The sequence below is a fragment of the Paramisgurnus dabryanus genome, chromosome 20, assembly GCF_030506205.2.
Source record: "Paramisgurnus dabryanus chromosome 20, PD_genome_1.1, whole genome shotgun sequence".
NCBI lineage: Eukaryota > Metazoa > Chordata > Actinopteri > Cypriniformes > Cobitidae > Paramisgurnus > Paramisgurnus dabryanus.
In genome coordinates, this window is record NC_133356.1 from 20,090,193 (window position 1) to 20,116,337 (window position 26,145).

The 26,145-nt window shown below is 36.3% G+C and overlaps 1 protein-coding gene and 2 long non-coding RNA genes across 3 annotated transcripts in view; all 3 read right to left on the reverse strand.

The window, feature by feature from the left end:
- atrnl1a (attractin-like 1a) overlaps nt 1-26,145 on the reverse strand; it is a 273,803-nt gene that overhangs the window by 24,347 nt on the left and 223,311 nt on the right. Inside the window, exon 29 of the mRNA XM_065296956.1 lies at nt 19,202-19,309. Coding sequence (XP_065153028.1) covers nt 19,202-19,309 — 108 coding nt within the window. The remainder of the gene's footprint in view (nt 1-19,201; nt 19,310-26,145) is intronic.
- LOC135787160 (uncharacterized) lies at nt 7,667-8,691 on the reverse strand. Its single transcript, XR_010547042.2, has 3 exons — nt 8,585-8,691; nt 8,387-8,483; nt 7,667-8,306 (listed from the first exon to the last, which is right to left on the reverse strand). It is a non-coding gene; the product is annotated as an uncharacterized lncRNA (long non-coding RNA).
- On the reverse strand, nt 8,796-11,112 carry LOC135787159 (uncharacterized). The gene is made up of 8 exons (XR_010547041.2): nt 10,974-11,112; nt 10,417-10,529; nt 9,663-9,781; nt 9,487-9,562; nt 9,304-9,387; nt 9,139-9,202; nt 8,960-9,039; nt 8,796-8,859 (listed from the first exon to the last, which is right to left on the reverse strand). It is a non-coding gene; the product is annotated as an uncharacterized lncRNA (long non-coding RNA).

Below are 26,145 nucleotides of genomic sequence, written 5' to 3' on the forward strand. Positions count from 1 at the left end.
TTGAATGGTCATGCATCATTTTCTCAGTTGCCGCTGAGACAGGAGAAATACAGATTTCAGTGTTGCACTTCCTTCTTTCAATGATGTAAAAATCATCATTTTGCATCATTGAAAGAAGGAAGTCCAATATCTTTGTTGAGGGGGTGAGACTACAAACACCCCTTTTCTCGGTCAAATAGGCAACAAATTCTAAATGTATGTTACATTTCGACTACAAATATGACACACTTTCAATAAAGATTAATGTTTCTATGGGTGAAATGCTCCTTTAAGTGTTTAAACAAATTAGTATATTATATTTGTACTGTAATTATAACATGATAATAAATTGCTGACATTTAATCTTTTAAAAATAGTGGGTTTGTTTCTTTGATGATTTAATGAAATTTTAACTTATTCCTAAATACATTTTTTTTTTTTTTTTTGAAAAGTTGCACGCCAACTTCTGTGATTTTCACAAAAGTTTAACACAATGCCTTGCAGAAAAATTTCTTCTAAAAATATAAACATACCAATATATCAAATAAAAGAACAGACCCTCTGCTTTCAAATCAAACAATAAACGTTTCATCCGTATCTATACTTTTTCGCTGCTTATAAACTATATGGGTATTTTCTTCAAAATATATATATATTTTTTTTTTGGAAAAAGCTGAAGTAATTGCATTTTTGTGAAGGAATTTTGTTAAAGATCATATTCAGAGCGATTATCAAAACATACACAGAGTTTAAATGTTTGTTTGTTTTAGTAAAAAATTTGCTTCAGTTTTTTATAAATTGGGTAAGTGCGGTTTTACAGATTAACATAAAACCTCGTCAGGGAGACACGTATTTTTCATGAAAATCTTTTCTCTTTATTGACGAGATAACTCTTTCCACGCCATTGACGAGTTAAAGATATCAATAAAAAACTTCTAGACAATGTTTTGGAAACCAATTTGATTCTTTCTATACCTGTAACTCCTGTAAACTTGTAGTCTTGTACACCCAATATCTTCAGAGTATGATTTGCATTCAAAAGCTCCTCTATTGAAATATTAGCTGCATCTATTGAAATCATACATAACATCTCAACATTTCAAATGCACTTTTGTGACACTTTAATATTGTGAGAATTGAAATGCAACATTGATCACAACATTTGTTAAATCAACCCTCAAGTGAGTCACTTAACCCCTTGATGTACCAGTGAGACTCTGTAATTAGTTTTACTGTATGTTGCTTACCCCTGCTAAAGGACATGTTACTGCCTGCTAAATGACACACAATTAGACACGCTAAAAGAAAAAAAAGAGATGTGCAATTTAAAGAGCTTTACGAGAAAATCTCATTTAAGACCTCACTGTCGTGAACACTGTTTACTCTTAACTCATTTCAGAGATTATTGACCCTGTATTCCTGTACTAGAACTACATTTACTAGAGGTACAGTATATTTGGAAACAACAGTGTGTCGACTTTCTGCACTTAATTACACACTAAGTAATGTATGATGTATCAGTGTTCTACTTGATTCAAAGTCAAGACCAAGACCAGTGATCAAGTGTTGAGTCCGAGTCAAGACCGAGCTCAAAAAAAGCTTTGACTCTGACTTGACACTAGATGAACTCGACTACAACACTGTAATGTATACAGCATCAGTAAATGGTCAAAGAGGTATTCGAGAGGCATAATATAATACTGGTGTAAACAGGGCAATACACTCAACCTACTTAAGAAATTTCCACTAGCATCTTAAAATTAACTGGGTTTGATTATATGTAGGTTGGTTCATTAATTTTACCAGATAACAGACAGAGCATTTAGTCATGGCGTTTGCTTAAACAAGCATACAATTTCAGCTGAGCTCATTGTGGGGTTGAATTCTGTAAGATGCTGAAGGTACCTGAGGGGCATATAGTCTTAAGTCTCCATCCAGCACATCTTTTTTTATCAGTTGCCTGATGCCCTTTCGAGATCAGAGTCCTTAATAGCCAACTGTTAAGAGTTTTTCTGCTCTTTAGGAAGCTTTACACACTCTTCCGATCTACTGTACATACTGAGCATATTTTATATACAGGCTTTATCTGCATAAAATTACTGTTTACAAGCAAACAATGTCTATCTGTCTATCCAGACAGTATTTATTTAGACCTGCTTTCCACTGAAGAATGATAACTTTCCCACAAATGAGATCCATTTTTCCCATCAGTTGAATATGCATCGTAAATGCTCAGCATAAATACTGTAGCTTTGATGATTTTTATAATTGTTTTAAGACTTACGCCAAGATTTCAGTAAATGATGACAGAAGTTTAATTTTAAGGGGAACTATCCCTTTCAGGAGGTCAATGGGAAACCAGCCTTGAATGATCTCCTCTTTGGAAATGTTTCTGTCCGTGTATAAGTGTGTATTCACATTCTAAAACTCAGTGGACTGCTCACCAGCCCGTCATGTTTGCTGTGCGGCGCCATGCACACTTACTCACACACCTGTCAGTACCACAGAAAACACATTAGCAGCGTGTGCATGTGTGTCTGTATGTGCTGACTTGGCCTGACAGAGAGAAAAAATGCTGGAAATGATCAGAACTGAAAGGGAAACAAAAAACAGGCAAACAGGCCATCTGCTGGTAGAGAAAGAGAGAGAGGGCATGAGAAAAAAGATACTGACAGGGTGAGAGAGATTGTGAAAGTTGGAGAGAGACAGAAAAGGAGATTGAATAAAAAAGAGGCATGCGGGGTTGCTGGCAGGTTATCCGAAGCGTGTCAGAAACACTCTCGCCGTGTGTCTTTTATGTTGAGCCTGTGAGCTGCAGACAGACTAGCTGTTGCTGTTACTATTGCTGGTTGCCTTGTGGCTGTGCTCTTCTGCACTGATTGGGTAGTGATGCTTCAGAGCAGAGGCAGGTGCATCAAAGTGCATCCAGGTTGCCGTACAGTGAGCTGTTTGTTTCGCTGAACTCAAAATGTTCACCCCTGTGAAGAGTTCCTCTAAAAACTCTGCTGTTATTTTGGTTTCAGTGGAAATGTGGACTGTGGTTTAAAAACGTATCTGGTTAATCTTACGGTTAAAAAGGATCTGTGAGTAATAGTGCACACACACACACACACAAAAAATAGTCGAATTTGTCAAATTTTATAAAAAGCAGGGGAACAAAAAACCCATTGCAGTTTCGTTTACAAAACACAGAGTAACCAAACCCACCCTCAAAAGTTCAGTTGCAAGTACTGGAAAGTTTAAGGGAGAAATTTTGTTTATACTGCAGATCAGTGGTTCTCAAAACTTTTTCAGCGTGCGGCCCCCCTTGTGTACATTGCATTCCTTGGCAGCCCCCCCCCAAAGAAAATATAGGACAAATTTGTTCTTAAACATAACATTTCAATTAAACAAAACATTAAATTATACAAAGTAGTGCTGTTGGTTAGCTGTTGTAGTAGCTGTATTTTTTTTTAGGTTTAATTAAACAGAATTCATGATAAATTGATGTATTTTATAAAATGTCATAAAACTGGGGCCACCTGGCACCATCTCACAGCCCCCAGTTTGAGAACCACTGCTGTAGATTATGGTTGTAAAATGTATGATCACAGACAGGGTAACTACACAATACTTGTGCTTAATACGCACTTTTGGGTAGACATTTTTTATCAACACTTTTAGTTCTGTTATAGTCACGCAAATTTTTTTACATGTATTTGTGGTCATGTCACGAATTTCTATAAATTGTTTTTCGTCTGTGTTGCACGACTTTCTTTTTCGTTTCGTTTCATTTAATGTATTGTTTTCTCATTGTTTTTCCAATGTTCTTACCATTGTTGCTTGGAGTTCGGGTTAGAATCACTTTCTGTACATTTTAAGACATCCAGGGTTTCCTGCAGCACTTTGCAGTTTGGGTGGCCCGCCTAAGCTGGAAAACCCTACCGCCTTAACTAGGTCATCCAAAAAAAAAAAAAAATCGCTGCACAAAAGGCCTTCAAGTGGATCTCAGAGAATAGCACGGACGCACTTCACACCGCGAGCAGGCACGCGCGCCACATGGCCGAAATGAGAAAGACGTGGTCCGGACCGTTACTGTCCGGAGGATAACTAGCCAGTTGATAAAACATATCGGAGAATAGCACGGACACGCTTCACACCTCGAGGATGCACACGCGCCACATGGCCGCAAATGAGATAAAGACGTGGTTCATCATGTCTGGAGAATAGTCAGTTGATAAGTGGACTTATGTAAGTGAACTTATGTTTTGGGTTTATTTAAGCCTGTTATTGTATTAGTCTATAGTTCTTGCAAATTTAAAGTAAGTTAGCTGGTGATTTTGTTGTTTGAGCAACCTGCTAGCTAGGTTTCACGTGCCTGTTGATTCGATATATTTGTTGAGCACTCTGCTCACGATATTTATGTACATTATTTACATGCTACAGTAGTAACACTCCTTTAAGATAATGTAATTAATAGTGGGAAATAATCCGTTTTTTTTTTTTTACAATATTTGCGCTATCTATCATCGTTCGCCAGACGTTCTGCTTTAGTTTGTGTTTATTAACCCTTTAGTTTCACTTCATCACGCAGCTATTCCTGCTAGATAAAAATATTTTAATTTTCATCATGACGCGTACGCGTACATTAAGCTCCTTTGATTGCCACGCCCCCAGCCTCGCCCAACCCTACCATCTTAACTAACACATTTTCTGCAGGAAACCCTGACATCCTACCCAAACCCCAACTCTAACCCCAACCCCAAGTGACAATGAATTAAAAATAGGAAAACAAAAGAGAAAACAATACATAAAATGACACGAAAAAAGAAAGCCGTGCAACGCACATGTATTTATAGAAATTTGTGCGAGTGACACAAAAAAGACATTCGTACTCAAGGCATGAAAAAAGCTGAATTGGACACAAATAAATTGATCAAATTTTGCATGACGTGACTATAACACGACTTTCCGTTAGATCATGTTGATATACATGCGACCATGGTTTAAAAATAAACAAAAACATGGAGAAACCTATATATTAAATGACATCCATAAGCAAATCCCAGTTCTAACCCCAAATCCAAGCAACAATGGTTTAAAAAGCAGAAAACAATACCAAAAGATGCGGCGTATTAAGTAAACGGGAAGAACTTGTGATCATATGCATGAAAAATTGAAATTTGGCGTATGTATTGAACGACTTTACATACTGAGAATGGGTTTATAGAACATAATGTTAGCTAGAGAACGTGCCCAAACTCCAACAGCATCTGTATTGGCTTTTGAAAAAACATACAGAACTGCAGGGAGTTTTCCTCATCCAGCCAGACTGCACTTCAGTCACATTTGTCCTCCAACATTTCTCCCAGCATGCTCCAGGCCTCCAGTAGTGTAGAAACCAGGTCTTAGGGGAGCTCATTGTGTTGGTTATGTGGAGCTCCACAGACAGATTCATTAGCTAGTTCCTAGATATAAAAAAAAGACTATCATGCCACCGAGGCCCACTGCCAAATTTCCATTTTAATTGCAGGCAAAGAAACAGAAGGAGAGGAAGTGTACAATCCTATAACCGCTTTGGGGCAGAGAGGGCCGTCAACAGTATACATGAACAACAGATTAATCATGTCTCTAATGCTCTGGAAAAATCCACCCGTGTCTACCTTTAAACACAAAAGGTGAAGTATATACTTCTCTCCTAAAGTGAAAATGAATATATTTTCCAAAGTCTCAGGCATGGGTGGAAAAGGCAAGCTATTCACACACTGTTTGCTTCAAATCTAGTATTGATTGTTTTTTGTTCTCCGTGAGAATGAAGCTATTGATTACAAACGTGAGGGGAAGAAACAACACGTCCGCCATTAAGAAATAAGAGAAACTCTTAATGGAGAGGCGGTGGGAGTATAAGGAAGTACTGAAAGAAATTAAATTCACTGATGCAGAAAGTTATAAGTATGAAACCAACTGTGTCAAAGCCAAAACCTGCTTTAACATATGAATGCCCTGTGCCATTTATGGAAGATAATGCAAATTCAACTCAAGGCCATATTGTCTATCATGGAGACATCTGTTGTTTATGAACAACATAATTACTTACAGTCTAGACAGAAATAAAGCTTTGGAAAATAACACATTAGTTACCAAACTAACGCCTGTTCTTAAGCATCTCTATTTCTGAAAGATACAAAGCACCTTTTATTTTATTTTGACCTCACTTACTCCATGTTATTATTATTTTTCTGCTTCACATTTGTGTTATCATAAACATAATGCATAAGAAGAGTATAGAATGAAAGTTTAATAAAAGTCCAGTCTATAAAAATCGGAATAATCCTTACTTTATTTGTGATACTTTATGCTTATGAAGTAAGCAATATGTTTTTTTTAGCAATATTAATTATAAGGGCAATTATAAGATTTTAAGAGAGATTTACTGATATTTAAGAAATTTTGGCAAAATGTATGGATTGTGGCTAAAAACTAATAAAAACCTGCACCTGTACAGATTACAAATATATGTCAAGAACAAATTTAGGGCCTTCGTTTGCTAATTGATGACCTATAAAAGGCAGCAGCGTTCTTAAAAAATTTTACAACTTTCCAACAATTTGTAACAATCTCAGATTTCCCCTTTTTAAACCTTTTGATCATAAAATGCAATGTAAGGAGCAATCAGGATTTGCAGAGAGTTTCCTGATGAGCAGCAGCATTTTAGATGAAAGAATTTTTCCTGACAGGCCCACTCAAGGGTTTTGACCTAAGACTTTGAATCTCCTTGACAAACGAGGGTTTAACTCTTAAGCGTTACTAATCTCTAGGGTAGAAAGAAATCACAGCCTGTGCCAACATCGCTACAGAATTGAAAAATGAAGGTGGCATTAATTCAGGTCAGCCTGAAAAAGGGTGAAAATACATTACACAGTATATTTACTCAAAGATAGAGTGTCCTCATGAAAATCAAATAGGTTCAGAAGAAAATACAGAAAAATTTTATCTTGCTTTTGTGTAGGGACACAACTTAATGTCTTGGCAACAATTAAGCTATTATAAACTGGCAACATTATTGCAAAAAAAAAAAAAGATATACAAACATACTATAATCAATGAACTGAACAAATGAACGCAAGTGTCTTTTGCTAGTTTGAACCCAGCGCAATGATATTTTTTACGTTTAGTGCCACGTTGTTTAAATGGCAAATGCATTTGCACCCAATATTGGGCCCATGGGCGTTCTGGTCTGAAAACGAGTTGCTTTCAGGTGTATTGTTGGAGCGTTGATATTTTGTGACTACACTCTCAGAAAAGAAAGGACATAAATGTACCTTTAGGGGTACAATGGCTTGTCACTGGGGCTGTACCCTCAAGGGTACAGTTTTTGTACCCTTGGCAGAGGGTACAAATTTGTACCCTTGTGATTTGTACCTTAAGAGACCAGTTTTGTACCTCTGGTGACAATTTTGTACCTTTATTTAACAGTACAAATATGGACCCTTCAAAAAGGGTACAAAATTGGCTTTGACGGGGTACACTCATTGATTATGGTTTTAAAACTTATACATATATCTCAATCTAAGTACTGTAAACTTTAAATTAAAATTGCATATGACTCAATATATTTGTGTTGGTTTAGCCAATCGTTTAGCGTAAAGGTACATTTTAAACATTAGTAAAAAAAATGATAACAGAAAAGATAAAATACACAGTTTATTGAACAATCATTTATTTTACAAAAGGTTTAGATATAAAACAGAAGTGTGCTGTTCAGTCCAAATTCACAACATTAAAAACTAATATTACATTTACACTTTACTTATGAAATATATCATGTATTCCTTTATGACAGGAGTGGGGAACCCTGGGTCCTGGAGGGCCACTGTCCTGCAGAGTTTAGTTCCAACCCTAATCAAACACACCTGAATTTCATTTTCAAGTAATCCTGAAGACTTGAATTAGATTTTTCAGGTGTGTTTAATTAGGGTTGGAACTAAACTCTGCAGGACAGTGGCCCTCCAGGACCAGGGTTCCCCACCCCTGCTTTATGACTTTAACAGACTGTCCAAACAGGAATATTTAAAACAAAATCAGTGTGCTGTTCCTTAAACCAAACGACATTTAAACATTTTTAACAGGGCCACATCTGTCCTTGCCAAGCAGTGAGAAACACACAAATATACATTTTTTCCCTGATAAAACTGTGGTGTACTCACAGCATAATGAGTAAATGAATAGGTCCATATGGAGTAACATTTCTTTAGTTTTTGTTGTGTTAACGATGGGTGGTAGAGGATAGTCAGTCAGCCTCCTTAATGGTAAAGATCGAAAACTGCTCTGGGCACGTTCATACTTATCTGTGAGAAAACACAAAAATATGAATACATTTTCCACTGACAGAACTGTGGTATACTCACAACATAAATAAATGTGGTACCTTTAAAGTTTTTGCGTGTGCATGATGGTTGGTAGAGAACAGTCAGCCACCCTCAATGGTAAAGATCCAAACTTGCGCGGGAAACGTTTGTGCTAAACTGTGAGAAAACACACATAAATATGAATTATTTTTCCACTTACAGAACTGTGGTGTACTCAAAAAACATAATAAATAAAATAATAAATGTGGTAACGTTACCTGTAAAAGGTTTCAGGGTAAATTACTGTTTGGTGGCGAGTAAACAGTCAGTCAGTCAATCTCCCCCCTGACTGAGAGATTCAAACTTGCGCAGGAAACGTTTGCGCTAAACTGTGAGAAAACACACATAAATATGAATTAATTTTCCACTTACATAACTGTGGTGTACTCACTTAACATAATAAATACATAATAAATGTGGTAATGTTACCTTTAACAGGTCTTGAATGACTTTGGTTGAGATCAGACAGACAGTCAGTTTACGTTAGTCCTTACTGAGAGAGAAAACACACAAATATAAATTATTTTTCACTTACAGAACTGTGGTGTACTCACTTAACATAATAAATACATTAATAAATGTTGTAATGTTACCTTTAACAGGTCTTTAATGACTTTGGTTGAGAACAGACAGACAGACAGACAGACAGACAGTCAGTTAACCTTAGTCCTTACTGAGAGAGAAAACACACAAATATGAATTATTTTTCACTTACAGAACTATGGTGTACTCAAACAACATAAAAATACATTAATAAATGTGGTAATGTTACCTTTAACAGGTCTTGAATGACTTTGGTTGAGATCAGACAGACAGTCAGTTTACGTTAGTCCTTACTGAGAGAGAAAACACACAAATATAAATTATTTTTCACTTACAGAACTGTGGTGTACTCACTTAACATAATAAATACATAAAAAAAATGTTGTAATGTTACCTTTAACAGGTCTTTAATGACTTTGGTTGAGAACAGACAGACAGACAGACAGACAGACAGACAGTCAGTTAACCTTAGTCCTTACTGAGAGAGAAAACACACAAATATAAATTATTTTTCACTTACAGAACTATGGTATACTCAAACAACATAAAAATACATTAATAAATGTGGTAATGTTACCTTTAACAGGTCTTGAATGACTTTGGTTGAGAACAGACAAACAGACAGACAGACAGTCAGTTAATGTTAGTCCTAACTGAGAGAAAAACACACAAATAGAAATGAATTTTCCACTTACAGAAATGTGGTGTACTCACACAACATAATAAATTAATGAATAAATGTGGTAACGTTACCTTTAAAAGGTTTCTGTGTAAATTACTGTTTGGTGGCGTGTAGACAGTCAGTCAGTCAGTCAGTCAATCTCCCCTGACTGAGAGAGATTCAAACTTGCGCGGGAAACGTTTGTGCTAAACTGTGAGAAAACACACATAAATATGAATTATTTTTCACTTACAGAACTATGGTGTACTCAAACAACATAAAAATACATTAATAAATGTGGTAATGTTACCTTTAACAGGTCTTGAATGACTTTGGTTGAGATCAGACAGACAGTCAGTTTACGTTAGTCCTTACTGAGAGAGAAAACACACATAAATATGAATTAATTTTCCACTTACAGAACTGTGGTGTACTCACTTAACATAATAAATACATAATAAATGTGGTAATGTTACCTTTACAAGGTCCTGAATGACTGTTTGGTTGAGAGAGAAAACACACATAAATATGAATTATTTTTCCACTTACAGAACTGTGGTGTACTCAAACAACATAATAAATAAAATAATAAATGTGGTAACGTTACCTGTAAAAGGTTTCAGGGTAAATTACTGTTTGGTGGCGAGTAAACAGTCAGTCAGTCAATCTCCCCCCTGACTGAGAGATTCAAACTTGCGCAGGAAACGTTTGCGCTAAACTGTGAGAAAACACACATAAATATGAATTAATTTTCCACTTACAGAACTGTGGTGTACTCACTTAACATAATAAATGTGGTGTACTCAAACAACATAATAAATAAAATAATAAATGTGGTAACGTTACCTGTAAAAGGTTTCAGGGTAAATTACTGTTTGGTGGCGAGTAAACAGTCAGTCAGTCAATCTCCCCCCTGACTGAGAGAGATTCAAACTTCCACGGGAAACATTTGTGCTAAACTGTGAGAAAACACACATAAATATAAATTAATTTTCCACTTACAGAACTGTGGTGTAATCAAACAATATAATAAATTAATTAATAAATGTGGTAACGTTAAAAGGTTTCTTGGTAAGACGTGTAACGTTATACAGTCTGTCAGTTAATCTCCCCCTGACTGACTGAGAGAGATTCAAACTAAACTGTGAGAAAACACACATAAATATGAATTATTTCTCCACTTACAGAACTGTGGTATACTTAATGCACATTAACCTGCTCATAAAAATGAGTCTAAGGAGTCTGAGGCAATAGTGCTGTGTCAATATCGCGTTGACTCGTTGTATACAACTTTACACAAATAACCGTAACCGAATCAGTATTAAAATGAAGAGCCACGACAAACAACACATTTTTAAAGTTTAAAATGTTTTAAAGATGATGAATGAGTTTCCAGTGCTTACCTGTTAATGTTCTTTATGTGTCTGTCGTCCTCCTGCGCTGCTCTGTGAAACTGACTCCGACCGTGAGATGTGGGGGGATGGGCGCGTGTCAAAATAAAAGCGCGGGGTTTTTTTCGGTGTGTGTGAGGGATTTAGTTATTCAGTATTTATTAAATATTAAATATTTAAATAATGGTTAATCAATTTCAGTTTTTGAATTCATATCAAAGTTTTTATTAAGTGAAATTAACTTTTTTTTTCATTAAAATTTAAAACTAAAATTTAAAATTAAACACACTGTCAATGAACAGAAGAAAACTAATACTACTTCAATACCCATGTGTCCAACTAAAGGAAACAAAAATTGACACAATAGTTATTTACGTTACTGACCAGATTTACAGCAGTTGTCTAGAACAACAAATAAAAAAAAATGGCAAGAGGCTGTCTCTTAACATTGTACCTTATCCTTTAAAAGAAATGGTACAAATATGTACCTTTTAATGCTTGGGAACAAATATGTACCTTTTTGACCCTCAAAAAGGTACAAACATGTACCTTGAGGTCCAATAATGAGCCCTATGGGGTACTTTTGTGTTGATTGTACCTTGGGGGACAGAAATGGACCCCTACTGTACCCCTATTTCTGACAGTGTAGACTACACCATTGACCAAATAAAACGTAGTCTAAAGTCTAAAGTTATATGCGCAATGTTGATTTTGTTATTTAATGAGCATGTTAGTAATATGCTCCTATAAACGGGACGACAACGCACGTTTGCTTATCACACACATGAATGCCCAGCAGCACACAAACGCTTTTACATATGAAAAATTAAATGATTAAAATGTAAAAAAAATATTATTATTGAGTCTCTTGGACATAAATGAGGACCAATTACAAGACGATAAAAGGCGTAAAGTGCTGCTTCACCTGTAGCCTGGTAAGTCATTAAATGTTTTGCTATTTGCAAATGCAAATATTGCCCCTATTTTTAAATGTTTTTTTTATGCTACCCCATGGATTTATTGTATATGATGACTTTTCAAAGCACTCACGGTGCTGCCTACGTGTGAAACGTTTCGGCTCTCCATGCGTTTGTAAATAATTTATCTCCTGTTTGTTACAAATAAAGTATTTTTAGAGTACAAACCTTTTCTTGCATATTTGTAAATTATTTGTTGAGATTACACATCATGTAGGCTATCCGTAAATGTACAGTTATTAAAAGCCTGCTTTTTGACTTCCATGACTGAAATAAAATGACTTTTAAAGGTTTTTATACCGAAAAAAAAATAAAAATTTCAACACAAATGAAAACAATGCAATTTTTTAATATCATTATTAAACTGGTGGTCTTCTTCCTTCGGTGGTCTTCCCACCTAAATAGGGAATCGGCACGGCGCCAGCACAACTGACTTTTAAACGGGATGAGAGCTGACACTCTCATTGGGTTATTGCACGTTTCACCCAAAATACACCCATTACTCAATACGAGAATTGGAAAAACTCTTTTAGACCGTGCACTTGGCACACAAACCATTTTTACGTCATTTAATTAGCAAAAGTGGAATCGGATACGCCCGTTTAGACCGTGCGCTTTAGACAATGCGCTTAGATCAATAAAATAGGACCCAATGTGCCTAAAAATGTCTTTATTAAGAACAAATAACTTTATTGTGCTTTATTGCCCTCAGAAAATAGCCTGGTTAGCCAGACCTACATCAAGATGTAAGGTCTGGCAACTCTTCACACAAACGGCTCAATGCAAGGGGCGGGATATAAGGTTGTCCCTCAAAATGCCTCTGCACACAATAGGATAGCGCTATGACGGATCAGAGCAACGAAGAAGGTGACGTAGTTACCGTAACCAGTCGGCAAAACTCCAAACACATCTTTCTTGCTTAAAAAGGACTTCAGTAGGGTTTATTTGCTCTTCTCTCAAAGAAAAACATAAGTCTAAGTCCTCCAGAGTCGCGGCCAAAGCCGTTTCAAAAGATAGCTGTTCGCCAGCAGCAGCCATTCTCTGTTTTCAAGTAGGAACCGTCGCAGCTCTGTCGTCATCATGTTAAGCCCGCCCCACAGACGCTACACACGATGTGATTGGCCTGACCAAATTTTGGTTTTTGGACCGGTTAAGTGTATTGTGAGTGCCTAGACTAAACCCTGGCAGCAAATATATTTTGCGGCCGCTAGGGTGCGTCTAGATTTCTAGGCTACTCAGAAAAGCTAATTGGAGTCAGATTTTAGCACACCTGGAGTCTCACTTAATGCTTGGAGGTGTGGACTACAGCTACTTTGACTGATAAAACCCCTTAAACCTTATGGGGTGGTTTCCCGGACAGGGACTTGACTAGTCCTAGACTTAATTTTTTTTTCAATTTTACCTATGTGTACTATGCTAATTGTTGGTTCTTAAGACAAAATTGTAAATGTCAGTTTCTTTGGACAAAAGTGTAACATGAATTAATCATAGTATAAATATTGTTAACTTAGTTTACCAATGAAACCTTATTGTCTAGTGTTACCTTTTAAAGGTGAACAATTACTCATATCTTGCCTGAATCAACATATTTTACATCCCATCCATCAACCATATGTGTGCATACACAGTAATTACACACAAGATAACATACACTGACAGCCTCGGAGTGTTTTTGCTCTTATCTTTTCTGGGCAGAGAGAGCTCAGGTACAGTCAAAACTCAGAGTGATATTAGACTGCTAATGGATTGATTGATACAGGTTTATGACCCCTGGACTTCAGGACTATTGAACCAGACCCATCGGCTAATGGTGTTTTCCAGACTCTCTTTAACTAATATTGGCTGAACAGCCCATAAAACTTTGATTGCAATGAATGGCATTGATGGAGAAAGCCTGTCAGTAAATAAACTCCAACACTGATGGGAAGTTTTGCCTGTATCTAAATAATAAGAAAAGTAAGCAGAAAATGAAGATCAAGAAAGACTTTGACGTTGCTAATGTCAGAGAATTTTGGTTGGTTGCTGTTTTATTGTAGATTGACTTAAGACATTTTCGATAGACATCTTAAGGACTTTAGAAAAGACTAAGCGAAAATCATAACAGACTGAAGGATGTATTAGCTTCAAAGCTTTGTAACAGAACGTTAGCTTTCTGAAGTTAACATAATTATTTTTTTTAAAAAACAACTAATGGAAAAATATCTACTTTCATCAATATTACCACCCTTTTATAATGTTAAAAAGACATAATACCTTTTTTGTTGAAGTAAAGAAAATAATTTCCGTATATATTCTGTCAACATCCCCTATTCATAGTCATTAATGTGAAACACAATCTTCTGTTTCCTTGTACAAGCATATGTTGACCTGTCAGCCTGCAGCACCACAGAGACAACAGACTAAGAGACTATTTAGTTTCACCTGTCAGTCATTTGCCCAGGAGAACATCTGGTCCTGATCTATCCGATGTATTGGACTCATGCAGCAGTGAAATGTCAGTTTTACAGTAACATGCAGGATCAGCTGAACATGAGACAGAGCACAGTCAAATTTCCCAGAGCAGCTAAACTGCTGACAAGAAAAGAATAAAGATAAAGCCTTTTAATATGGATTGATTGACCTGCACACACTGACTTTAAAATCAGGCTTGATGGAGACGAATCCAGATGGTAGTGGACAGGGCTTGCTGAGGTGACGTGTTCTCCAAGGAGGTGACATGCCTTTCTACCCAAGGGAACATGAAGGTCTAAGGTTAGGGTTCATGTGAAAGGGATAGTTTACCCAAAAATGAACATTCTGTCATCATTTACTCAGCCTCATGTTGTTTTAAACCTGTATGAATTTCTTTAATCTGTTGAACACAAGCACTATATCTCTTTTCATTTATAATCTCCCTGCTTTAACTGAATTGACTGTTGCAAGTCTGTGCAGACTACTGTATTTGTATTTTTTCTGCAATGCTCACGGCGTTAAAATACTGCAATGCCCAATTTCCCACTGACTCCGGAACAGCGACAATCGCTGGTTGTAAACGCACCCCAAACTAAAGCTCAGCATCACTCCGAGCATAGATGAGCTCTGGGGCAGCTGTGGGATTTATGGACATCTCATAAAAACCCTTCATGGGTCATCGATCTGGGAGGTGTTTTGGACAGAGATGAGATGTGACAGAAATCAGCAGCCTGACATGACGCATTAAAAGACCAGAGATAAGTATCATGTTGAGCTTGCTCAAAGCACTGTGTAGGATTTGCTTTGATTAAAGTGTCCAAAACCTGTGAAATATGACATGGAAAAGCGAAGAGATGAATTTGCCACTGTCTGTTAATATTACAGTGTTGTACTACCATTTCACAATGTGCCTGTTGAAAAGTGAAATATGTAATATCTTTGCTGTCTGTAGAAATATCAAAATAATGATTGCTTCCATTTTTTTATTACACATATGTATCTTTAATCAAGACAGAAACATAAGATGTCTCATTTTCAAAATGTAACAAGAGAAAATCAGACATTTAAACTGTATGAGGTGAAGAAATGCAACATTTAGAGCATCAGGGCCTTTCAAAAAAGACAGTCTTTCAACACCGCAGTCTCCTGATGAGAAAGACTTGACAGCGTGAAACAGGGAGAGGAAAATACAAGGAACAGGAGTATCATTTATGCTCATGAGAGTTCCATTAATGCCACTGTGTATTTGAACAGCTGTATAAAGACTGTTTTGATAAGAACAGACCATGAGACAGGCAGCTCACAGAGCATATGTTTGGATCCCTGCTCTGTGGACTCCCTGATCGCTCTGTGCACTCTCAGCTTCCCAACATCAGGAGAGAGAGAGAGAGAGAGAGAGAGAAAGAGAGAGTGAAAGAGAGAGAGTAATGGTAACTCGGATAACAACAGGCCTGTTGAAACTGCAAAAGCACAGTGTGGAGAAGGTAATCAATAGCTATCTTGCCTTTGTGAGGTCTTCAAAATTAGTTTACTCACTGGAACCAAAATCTAACAATTTCTGAAAAGACCATTAGTTAGTCATTTAGAAACCCAGAGCATTTTGTCTTTAAAAAAATTTAGATCTGATCGAAAAAGACCAGTTTGCGTTTTAGCAAGTTATGTTATTATGAAAAGTTTTTGCAACAATGCTGTGATAAGGGACAGCATATTGGGACTGTTCCTACATTTACAGCCATGATAAAAGTTGCTATGTTGGCTTGACACAATAGTTTTGACATATGCTAAAATGATATGCTTCACACAAACACTTCAGACATTTATACAAAAATACTAAGCATGAAAAAATGTACTTTTACCTAGAAATGTACTTTTTGGTCACATCCCAATTCAGGGTCTGGATCCTTTTAACTCTTTCGCCGCCATTGACGAGATATCTCTTCAATTAAGAGAAAACGCTTCCCCGCCAATGACGAGATTTTCTGGCTTTCGGCAATACCACCATACAACCCGGAAAGCGCCTCACGTGAAAGAGAAGAAACTCCGTGTATGTTTTAAAAATCGCTCTGCATCTGATCTCTATCAAAAGTCCTTCGCAAAAATGGAATTATCTCAGCTTTTTGCTCAAAATTGGGTGTTTTTGAAGAAACCTACCTATGTTTGAGAGGTGATTACAAGAGAACTAATGAAGGTAGGATGAAACAGTTTTTTTTGTTTGAAAGCAGAGGGACTGTTCTTACATCTGATATATTGTTTGTTTATATATGTAATATATTTAAGAACATTTTCTGGAAGGCATTAAACTTTTGTAAAAAAACTTTTTATTAAACGCTGGCGGGGAAAGAGTTAAGGCCACAGACTTTGAAGGCAAGATTCAGTATTACAAGGCTGCAGCCTCAAAAGTCCATGAAACAAACTGCAATGAGACGGTCTAGCCTACGGAGGAGTTGCTGTTCCTGCCCACTACGATTGTCAGTGAGATACAACAGCTGAGACCTATCAGACTTTTAAAAATAAATATGGAACCAGAATTTATTTTATTTTAGAAAATACACATTAATGTAGATTAAACTACTCAACAGTATTTAAAATTCACCAAACTTAAAAATATACAAAAATAAAATGCAACACGCACAATATTGCAGCAATAATATTAATTCACATCACTAAAACATAATTTGTAGTAATAAAACAGTGACAAGGACCTTTAATTGGCAAATTATACACTTTTATTTGAATACGAATGGTAAAAATGGTCAATGAACTCCATTTATATATATATATATAAATGGAGTCCATTGACCATTTTTACCGCTTTCAACAGACCCATGGCCATCCAAAGCGTTTTACAAGTTGCCTCACATTCACCCATTCACTCACATAAAGGTCAGCCATGTAAGGTGCCATCCAGCTCATCAGGAGCAGCTGGGGTTAGGTGTCTTGCTTAAGGACACCTCGACGCTTGGTCAGGTGGAGCAGGGATTGAACCACCAACCTTCCGGTTGAATCCAACCTACATGAATCACTGAGCCACTGCCCCCCCACCACAGTTCTGATATTTATTTCAAAATACACAGACGTCACGCACGCATTGAATCTTGGGACAGCCAAGGCTGTGAAGGATACATCTATGGATCAAAGGTTTCAGGAGAAAAAAGGCAACATTTGTAGGCTTGCATGTAAAAGAGCTTTCGAATTGGGACAGCCTTTGTCGCGGCCCGGTGACGTCATTGGCCTTCAAATATGGCCTTGGAAGGCTGCAGCCCCTGAATTGGGATGAACCCTATGGAGTGGTTTCCCGGAAAGGGATTAGCTTAAGCCAGGAGTAGGCCTTGGGTGTGCATTATTTTTGCCCCTCATCAATTATTCCTCACATAGTAAATAGATCTAAGCACTAACCGAAGGTATATATGTAAATTTACATATTAAAATATTAAATAAGTCCAACATTATAAAAATACAAGCATGCTACTGATAAGTGCTTTTGGCTGCTTCATCATTTTTATATTATTGTATTGGATGTAACATAAACACTAACAAGCATCTCACCTCCTGTTTTGTAATGCAACAAGGTCACAAAAGCTGCTGCAATCAAATGAAGGCACAATGGCAACCAAGTCTAACTATCAAACAAAATAATACAGCAACCCATCTTCAAATCAAAGCAAAGCAAAGTATACTGTATAAAGTTGCAGAACAATAAAATAAAGTTAGAAAGTTCATGAGAGAGTCTCGAATCAAAGAAAATCACCCGAGGGATTGTTGCTCTTATGCAGCTGCGGTTTCTGCATCTCAAAAGTTGTGAAGGTAACACCCAGGACAACTCGAGAATGTTTCTCACACACTTTTGGCCAAATACTGAAATACAGCAGGAGGTCTAGCATGCTCTTAGCAGTTAGTTTGCTATTCTATCAATTAGCAGTTATCTGGTACGAATTCTATTATTGTGCAGTAGTTTAGAAAAGTTTATGAAGCTAAGACATTGTAAGAAATCACATCCAGATTTCCATGCATATGTTCCCAGAGACTTTTCTAAGAAAAAACATCCCTGTGCAGATGTATGTCGCAAGATAAAGAAACCATGCAAATACATAACAGACTGCCAAACATTTGTTTGACTTTCAAAAGAGGTAAATTATTGCAGATGGCATTTTAGCTGTTTTTTTAAAGTGTGGATCTTTAAAAGAAAGTGATATGAAAACCTGAGATAAAGTATGAGGTACAGTATGTTTGCTTACAGCCAATATGTCACCGCTTATCTGATCAGCATGTACAAAATAACTGGAACTAAAGTTATGATGTGCGAAAGATACTAAACTTGGAAACTCTTGGAAATCTCTTTTAAAAGGACATGCTATAGTACATCTGAAAGAAATGTTGTCCCTATTGCTAGGGGTCAGTGAAAGCATCCATCCAGAGCCGGCGTTTACCAACCAACTTATGCATGAAATGTGATGATAGCCCTGCGCATTGGCCTTGCTTGCTGTATAATGAGTGAGAAAATTCACCTATTTATTATGCAGTTATGCTCAGTAGAGTTTACACTGTTACACCAGATGTTATTTAATTAACCCCTCAATAGGAAAATTACTGCAATTACCTGTTTCTACCCTATTCCCTTAAATATTCAAAGACTATCTGAAAAAATGTAAGTGTTTAATAACTGCAACATGTAAAATTATATTTAAAAAAGCTAATTCTTCAAAAAACACAAATTTAATATGTACAAATAAAGACATAAATAATAAACAAAGACACAATGTACTTCCAGAGTTTGCTCATGAAGCATTAAGTCGAATGTTGTCAGGTACTCACCTCCACCTGGTCTTGCAAAAGCTCCTCCTCTTCCTCTGGAGTCTCCAGTGCCACAATTACAGAGGCGAATGGACGGCTGGCCATCTGCTGGCGCTCTCGCATGAGTTGCTGTTGAAAGAGACAGAAGATGAAAAAGATGCATCAGTGAGTAACATGAATTTGTAAAACTGCAAAAGTACATTCAATCATTACTGCAAAAAGCCTGAGGATCAAACTTTTGACTGGTAGAGTATATCAAATACATATTGTACCAGTGAGCCCATCCCTACCGAAAGAAACGTTTCAAGCATGATGAATACAGAATAATGAATTCACTAAACATAATGTCTGTTTAACTAGTTGTCTTGCAGGCAAACACCTGTACGAAACACAACAAAGGACATGATTTGTTTAATTCAGTCATTAGCATGCAGACTATTAGCTCATGCTGTCTGAGCCACAGGTCTGATATGGTGAAATGTAAGTGCTTCCAATTTTTGGGGGGGGGTTTATCAATAAGCATATCTGCTCAAAACACATTTACTGCAAACTGTTTATTTGATCTCCAACCTTGTCTAATTAGTGGGTCAAGGTTAATTGTAACAAAGACACGGCGAGCACCTATGGACGTTTACGAAAGTGGGCAGCACTGATACTTTATCCTGTCTGTGGTAGAAGGACGGGCATGCGAGACTACGAAAGGAAGTCAAGGTGAAGAGTGACAGTGTGCCGAGAGTTGATTTATAGGATAGTCTATGATGATTGTTAAACAAGCCTTGTATGTATGGATGTCTCCCATGGCCAAGAGACGGAGACAGTCACTTGTAGAGCATGGATGGTTTATGTTCCCTGACAAGTCCTTCGGGAGGTGAGAAGGACACTGTGGCATCTCTCGTCTGGGCCTGTAAATGGCCCATAAAATGCATAAATAACCTCCACATGCTGTAAACACTGCTCATGTGGAATACAGGGGTTGTATGTTTGTCTCTCTGTGTGTGTGTGTGTGTGTGTGTGTGTGTGTGTGTGTGTGTGTGTGTGTGTGTGTGTGTGTGTGTGTGTGTGTGTGTGTGTGTGTGTGTGGCAGGAGGCAGACAGTGTCCTTCAAAAAAAAAAACAGCATCAGTGCTTGGCTAGTATAATAAAGATTATGAGAATAAAGCTGTAATTTTTGAGAATTGTGTAATATTATGTCTTTTGAGAAAAATCATAATTTGAAGATCTAAGGATGCTGTGCAGTAGGATAAAGACAATAATTCTTCAGTTATTCATTAATAAGAGTTTACTTAAATGATTGTTTTTATGAATGTAACAGTTTGATTATATATGGTATTGGGTGAACTTCAGTGCTTCCAGAGTGGCTTACTGAATCAATGACACATCCCCCCGAGATCATCCTGATTTATTTCCTGATCACTAAATTGAGGCTCGTGCAATAACTCAACCAATTAGCCAATAATGCAGACATGCAGTCTCATTGCTTTTATACTATCTGGACACAAAACACTAACAAACAAATAATACAAACATTTCACGGATTAAAACTTCAAAAAAACATTGCCATTATATTTTAATGTACTGTGTAGGATATACAGTATATGCATTATGTACACAGATCTCTGGAAGGCTTGATTCTGATTGGCCAGTGGCAACATTCCGAGGTATTTTATTCCCAGATAACAACCACCTGAAACCGATAGCAGTTTAAACTTTCAATATATTTAGTATATTTATAAGTATTTAGTATATTTTTTTGCTTCTTGTTCCTTTGGTCTGTTTTAGATTGTTTTTTAGATTGTCTGTTTTAGATTGTTTTTTTTTTAGACTGTTTTTTTTTTAGACTGATATTCTGTAGCACTTTGAGATTGTTCAATGTAAAGTGCAATACAAATAAAATTTATTATTATTATTATTATTATTATAAATGTAATATTTATATGCATAATTTATAACATATGAGATTATTTTTTACAAATTATGAAATCAAAGTCCATGTTAACCTTGTTTGAACTTTAAATTCTGATTTAAAGCCTCTAAATTGATTTTTTCATGCAAAAAGTTAGTAGCTTAAAAATGCATTAGGCTACAAATAAGCTAAAGAGTATTTTGAATCAATATTTACTGTCAAATAATTCTTTCATGTGGAATGTAGCCATGTAATAAGTGGGATAATGCACATCTAAATAGTTGTTATTGCAAAAAAAACCCACCCAGGGTTATACAAGTCCTAGTCACACTGTCAGGGTTTATTTTCCAATAAACTTGGCTTGCTGTATTATCCCTTACTGTACATACTGTATACTTGCTTGTACTTGCTTAAAAACCTGTTACCCTCAAACCCCTGCAAATTTTGAGATCATTACAGGCATAAATAGGATGTCTTAAAAGGAGACAATGAGGAGTTATGTTGGGGCCGTTTACACAAGTTGCATACTGTCCTTGCATTCCGTCTGTACTGTTTTTTTTTTTTTATGTCGGGCAATGTACACACATATTTTTGGAAAGAAGTTTTACCACTATGCTCTGTTACATTTCAATTTGCTCAGTCCAACAACCTGTGTAAAAAGACCCTATATGGAGAACTATAGGTAAACTGAAAAAAAAAACTTACAAGTTTTTTTTTATGTGCTTAAACTATTTAAAAAATGCCCTACGTGCAACTTTGCAGATACTTATCATTTTACCCCAAGCTTCGTGTCTCATCGGCTGTATGTACTGTAGATGTGGCTGGTTTGTCAAGCACTTTTCATGGTCTAACTGATCCCACAAGAGCTCAATGGGGTTGAGATTCATAACTCTTTTCCAATTATCTGTTTCCCAATGCTTATTTTTCTTTGCCCATGCTAACCTTCTCTTTATCTTGTTTTGTTTCCAAACTGGATTTTCTTTACAATTCTGCCCATAAGGCCAGCTCTGTACTGCTATACATAAAACTGGTGTTGGTTCTATTTTCTCAAACTTATGTCCCAAAATTTTCTTATTCTGTACATCTGGGTCTTCCAAATCTCTTTCTCTTCTGCAAGAACCTACTGTCCTTTGTCTTTGCAAACTCTAATGTACCTCTGCATGAAATCATCAGCTTTTAAAAACAATTTCAGACATAATTGCTCAAAACAATGATTGATTAAATCTAAGTCATGCCAGTCTTCTGTGGCAACTTAAAGACAACCACAAAGACAATAGCCCCTTTCACACTTATTTACTGTAAAATTACGGTTATGAGATTATGTGTGAAAAGAAAGTTTTTAAAAATACCAATAAATTGGTTATATTGTGAGTTGTAACTTTAAGAACGCACTGATGTAAGAAGTCTGCTTATGGCCAATTACAGAGCTCTGACGGAGATGGCATGATTGTTCATATGGCAGTAAGCAAAGCCGCTTTTTATTGCTGAATATTGTACTGTAATATTGTGTGGCGCCCCGTGATTTTAAGAGCAATAAAACAAAAAGTAAAAAAAGTTAAGTGATCCACCTACACGTGCCAATCAGACGTCAAAAATATTGCAACATTAGACAGATATAAGCACTTTTCCTGGGGAATGAATAATAAAGCACAACATTTAAAAATCAATTCTTAAAGGGACAGAACACCAAAAATTTTAAATTCTGTCATCATTTACTCACCCTCAAATTGTTCCAATCCTCTATAAATTTCTTCATTCTGATGAACACAAACTAAGTTATTTGAAAAAAATTAAAAGCCGAACAGATCTGGGCACCATTCACTTCCATAGTATTATGTTTTCTACTGTGGAAGTCAATGGTGCCCCACATCTGCTTTGTTACAAAAAAATTCAAAATCTCTTCCTTTGTATTCGGCAAAACAAGTTTGCAACAACTTGACAGTGGGTAAATAAAAACAAGATTCTCTTTAAAGGTCATGTTCAAACTAAAGCTACACATTATTTCAAGCTTTTGGTCCCCAGTGTAAGTATTAAAAGAAATGTAGCTCAGTAAATATATATATATATATATATATATATATATATATATATATATATATATATATATATATATATGCATACTTCATTTAATACAGTTAACCTTTCCATAAATGTTACATTAGGAAATTAAGCATTATAGTCTGTCTTTGAGCACTATAAGGTAACTTTTCATTTTGAGAATGCAGTATTGAATACTAGCAAAAAAGCTTTTATTTAAACATCCTGTATGTTTTCATAGCAGCTGATCTATATTGTGTGTTTATTTCATAGGATGTGGTTCTGAAAAGAAAAACATCAAGCATTGAAACTTATTGCAACATTAAAGTATTACATCTGATTATGTATTGTATAATTATAATAAAAATAATAATACTTTTTATCCATGTCTATGGATTTAAGTCAGGATAAAAGCATGCGCTATAAAAAAGGCTCCTTTTCTACAGAGACACCTCGGCTTGGGTGACAATAGCACTAAAGCTTATGTCTATCAGGAACCAGTGTAAACATCCGCAATGCTTTCTTCAAAATGGTGCACAATAACTCCGTCTGATAACAGCGAGTAATTTCCGTCTAGTTTCTGGAATGGTTTTAACAGAAAACCTGTTTACTTTCTAAGCACAGACAGAAAATTAATCTCTTTTGTCCTCATACAAAACACAAGGTGTCTCACAAAAACAGTATACATTTTTATTCAATAACATATAAAGGAGCACAGCCAACATCTTTCTAGGGTAAAACAAGAAAATCTAACCCTTACTATTGCACCCTAACAGGCATAATTATAGGCTGTTTGTCTTCATGCATTTTTCACAAACCCAGCAGATAAACCAAAACCCGCAGCCTCGCTTTTTGCTTTAGATCTATAAGATCTTCAGATTATATTTTTGAATAATGAAGAATATGAAGCAACTACAACATGTTGATATATTTAATAATCATTTTATGATAGTACATTATGAATTACAAAAATGTGTGATAGCAGCAGAGTAGGATGTGGCGTGACAACATGTGCAATGCAATGCATACATTAGCAGTGAAAGTAATTATAGCACATTATACAAGAGTGTTTTAAAAGAAGCATTATTCAAATTAGACTAAAAGACTGTTTGCAATCTAAACATGTTACCAATCTCAGACTAAACAGATAAGTAATAATTAGGAATAGAGTGACATTGGTACATGAGTGAAGGTGAGATAAACATCAATGTAGAGATCTACGATAAGCTTGAGAAAAAAATGACTTTTTGGTTTTGACCGTGATCTTATTGATCCACCAAAGAGCAAAGCTAAGACCATCACAGGGCAGAGTGATTGTCAATCAAAATGGTTTGGTATTTGAGTTATTTGTTTTGATGGCTTTGAACAGCAAACTTTGTCAGGAAAGCCCGGAATAGTCTGTTTTTATGTGTACGTGAACATACGCACACAGTTGAATGCTCAGCCTTGCAAAACATGGTTTATTTGACTTGTACATGTATGCAGACGTTCAATGCATGCGCACTGCAACAAAATGCAATGCATCTCGACTACATAGTATAACATGTGACGATCACCAAAATCTGCCGATGTGCATTTTTTTTTTTTGCATCACGCGCACTGTACTGTACATGGACCCATAAAAACGGGACTATATAAACTCACATTAACTTCCTTGATGCACACTGTACATTGCAAGTGCAGCAGATCAGTTGTCACTGTAAAAAAAGGATTCATCTTCCTTTATGTAGGGCCCATACAAACACAGCAGGCCTATCGGGGAGATTATGTAACTCTGCTGAGCTGAGCAGAATGTAAGTGATGGTCTGATCCATCTCTGTACTCATAGAACCGTTTTATAAATGGGGCAAATCCTTTTAGTCTTGGACCATGACCAAGTCTGCAAAGAAAATGAGGCAGAAGAAAAACTAAAAACTGATTGGGAAGGAAGTGTTGTGGAATGAGTCAAAAGAAAGAGAAATGGTTAGGAATTAATAAGAGCAATGCCAACTTCACTAGGTGAGTGGGATGGAGGGGGTGCGACGAAACGTGTAGACAGAGAATTTAAATCACCCTCTGTTGACACTTCATATTGCGGTGAAGAGGAAGTCTGTACAATTTCTTAAATGCAAATATAAATTACAATTCTGAATACTGTTTGTTAACTCAATTTAAATTCACATCCCACTCTTCAGAGGCAAAAAAGCTGTAATTACTCCCTAAAAGTCCAGCCTCTCACTTCACAAAGTGTTAAATCTTACATCAGAGCTGTCTATCGAGTCTGTGTGACAAGAGGTGATGTGTTGTGCACAAGCTGGTACCATTTTAGTCTTATGGGACACCCACTCTCCCCTGTGTCAGTGTGTGTGTGTGAAAGAAAGAGAAAGAGTGAGACACCACAGTACACATGCAGCAGTACACTTCAGTTTATCACCTCATATTGTGAGGAATCACACACAACACAACACAGATATAATATACTTATATGCATTAATTAATAGTTTATTTTTTTGTCTTGATTTTTCCTCACCTTTTTTCAGCTGAAGTGTGTCATTTGTATAATATTGAAATACTTCTATTGCCAGCTTAATACACTGAAACAACTACAAGCAGGGGTGCGCGGGGACAAAAACTAGCGTGGGGTTAGTTGTAACACGGACTGTTTACATTGTTGCACAAGGCTGAGCGTTTTGTTATTCCTGTATTGTTCTCACGCTGCCAAAAGACAATCTCCAGCAAATTATTGGAAATGTATAATGTTTTTCCAGAGAGTTATTGATGAACGAATGTTTTGGTGGCATGTTAGTAAATTTTTTCATCATATGTTTTTTTTCGGTTTCTAAGTTGGGTGTGTAAGATACCAAATCCAATGCTATGTCATATTAATCAGTGTCTTGTTGACTAAAACATAGCATCGTTCTGAAATATGTCTGCAGCTCTTAGCAACTTTTTTGGTGGGTTTGAAAATATTTTGATCCAGCGGGGTTAATTGTATCGCTGTGTTACAACTAACCCCTCAGCACTTACGATATGAAAACCGCTAACA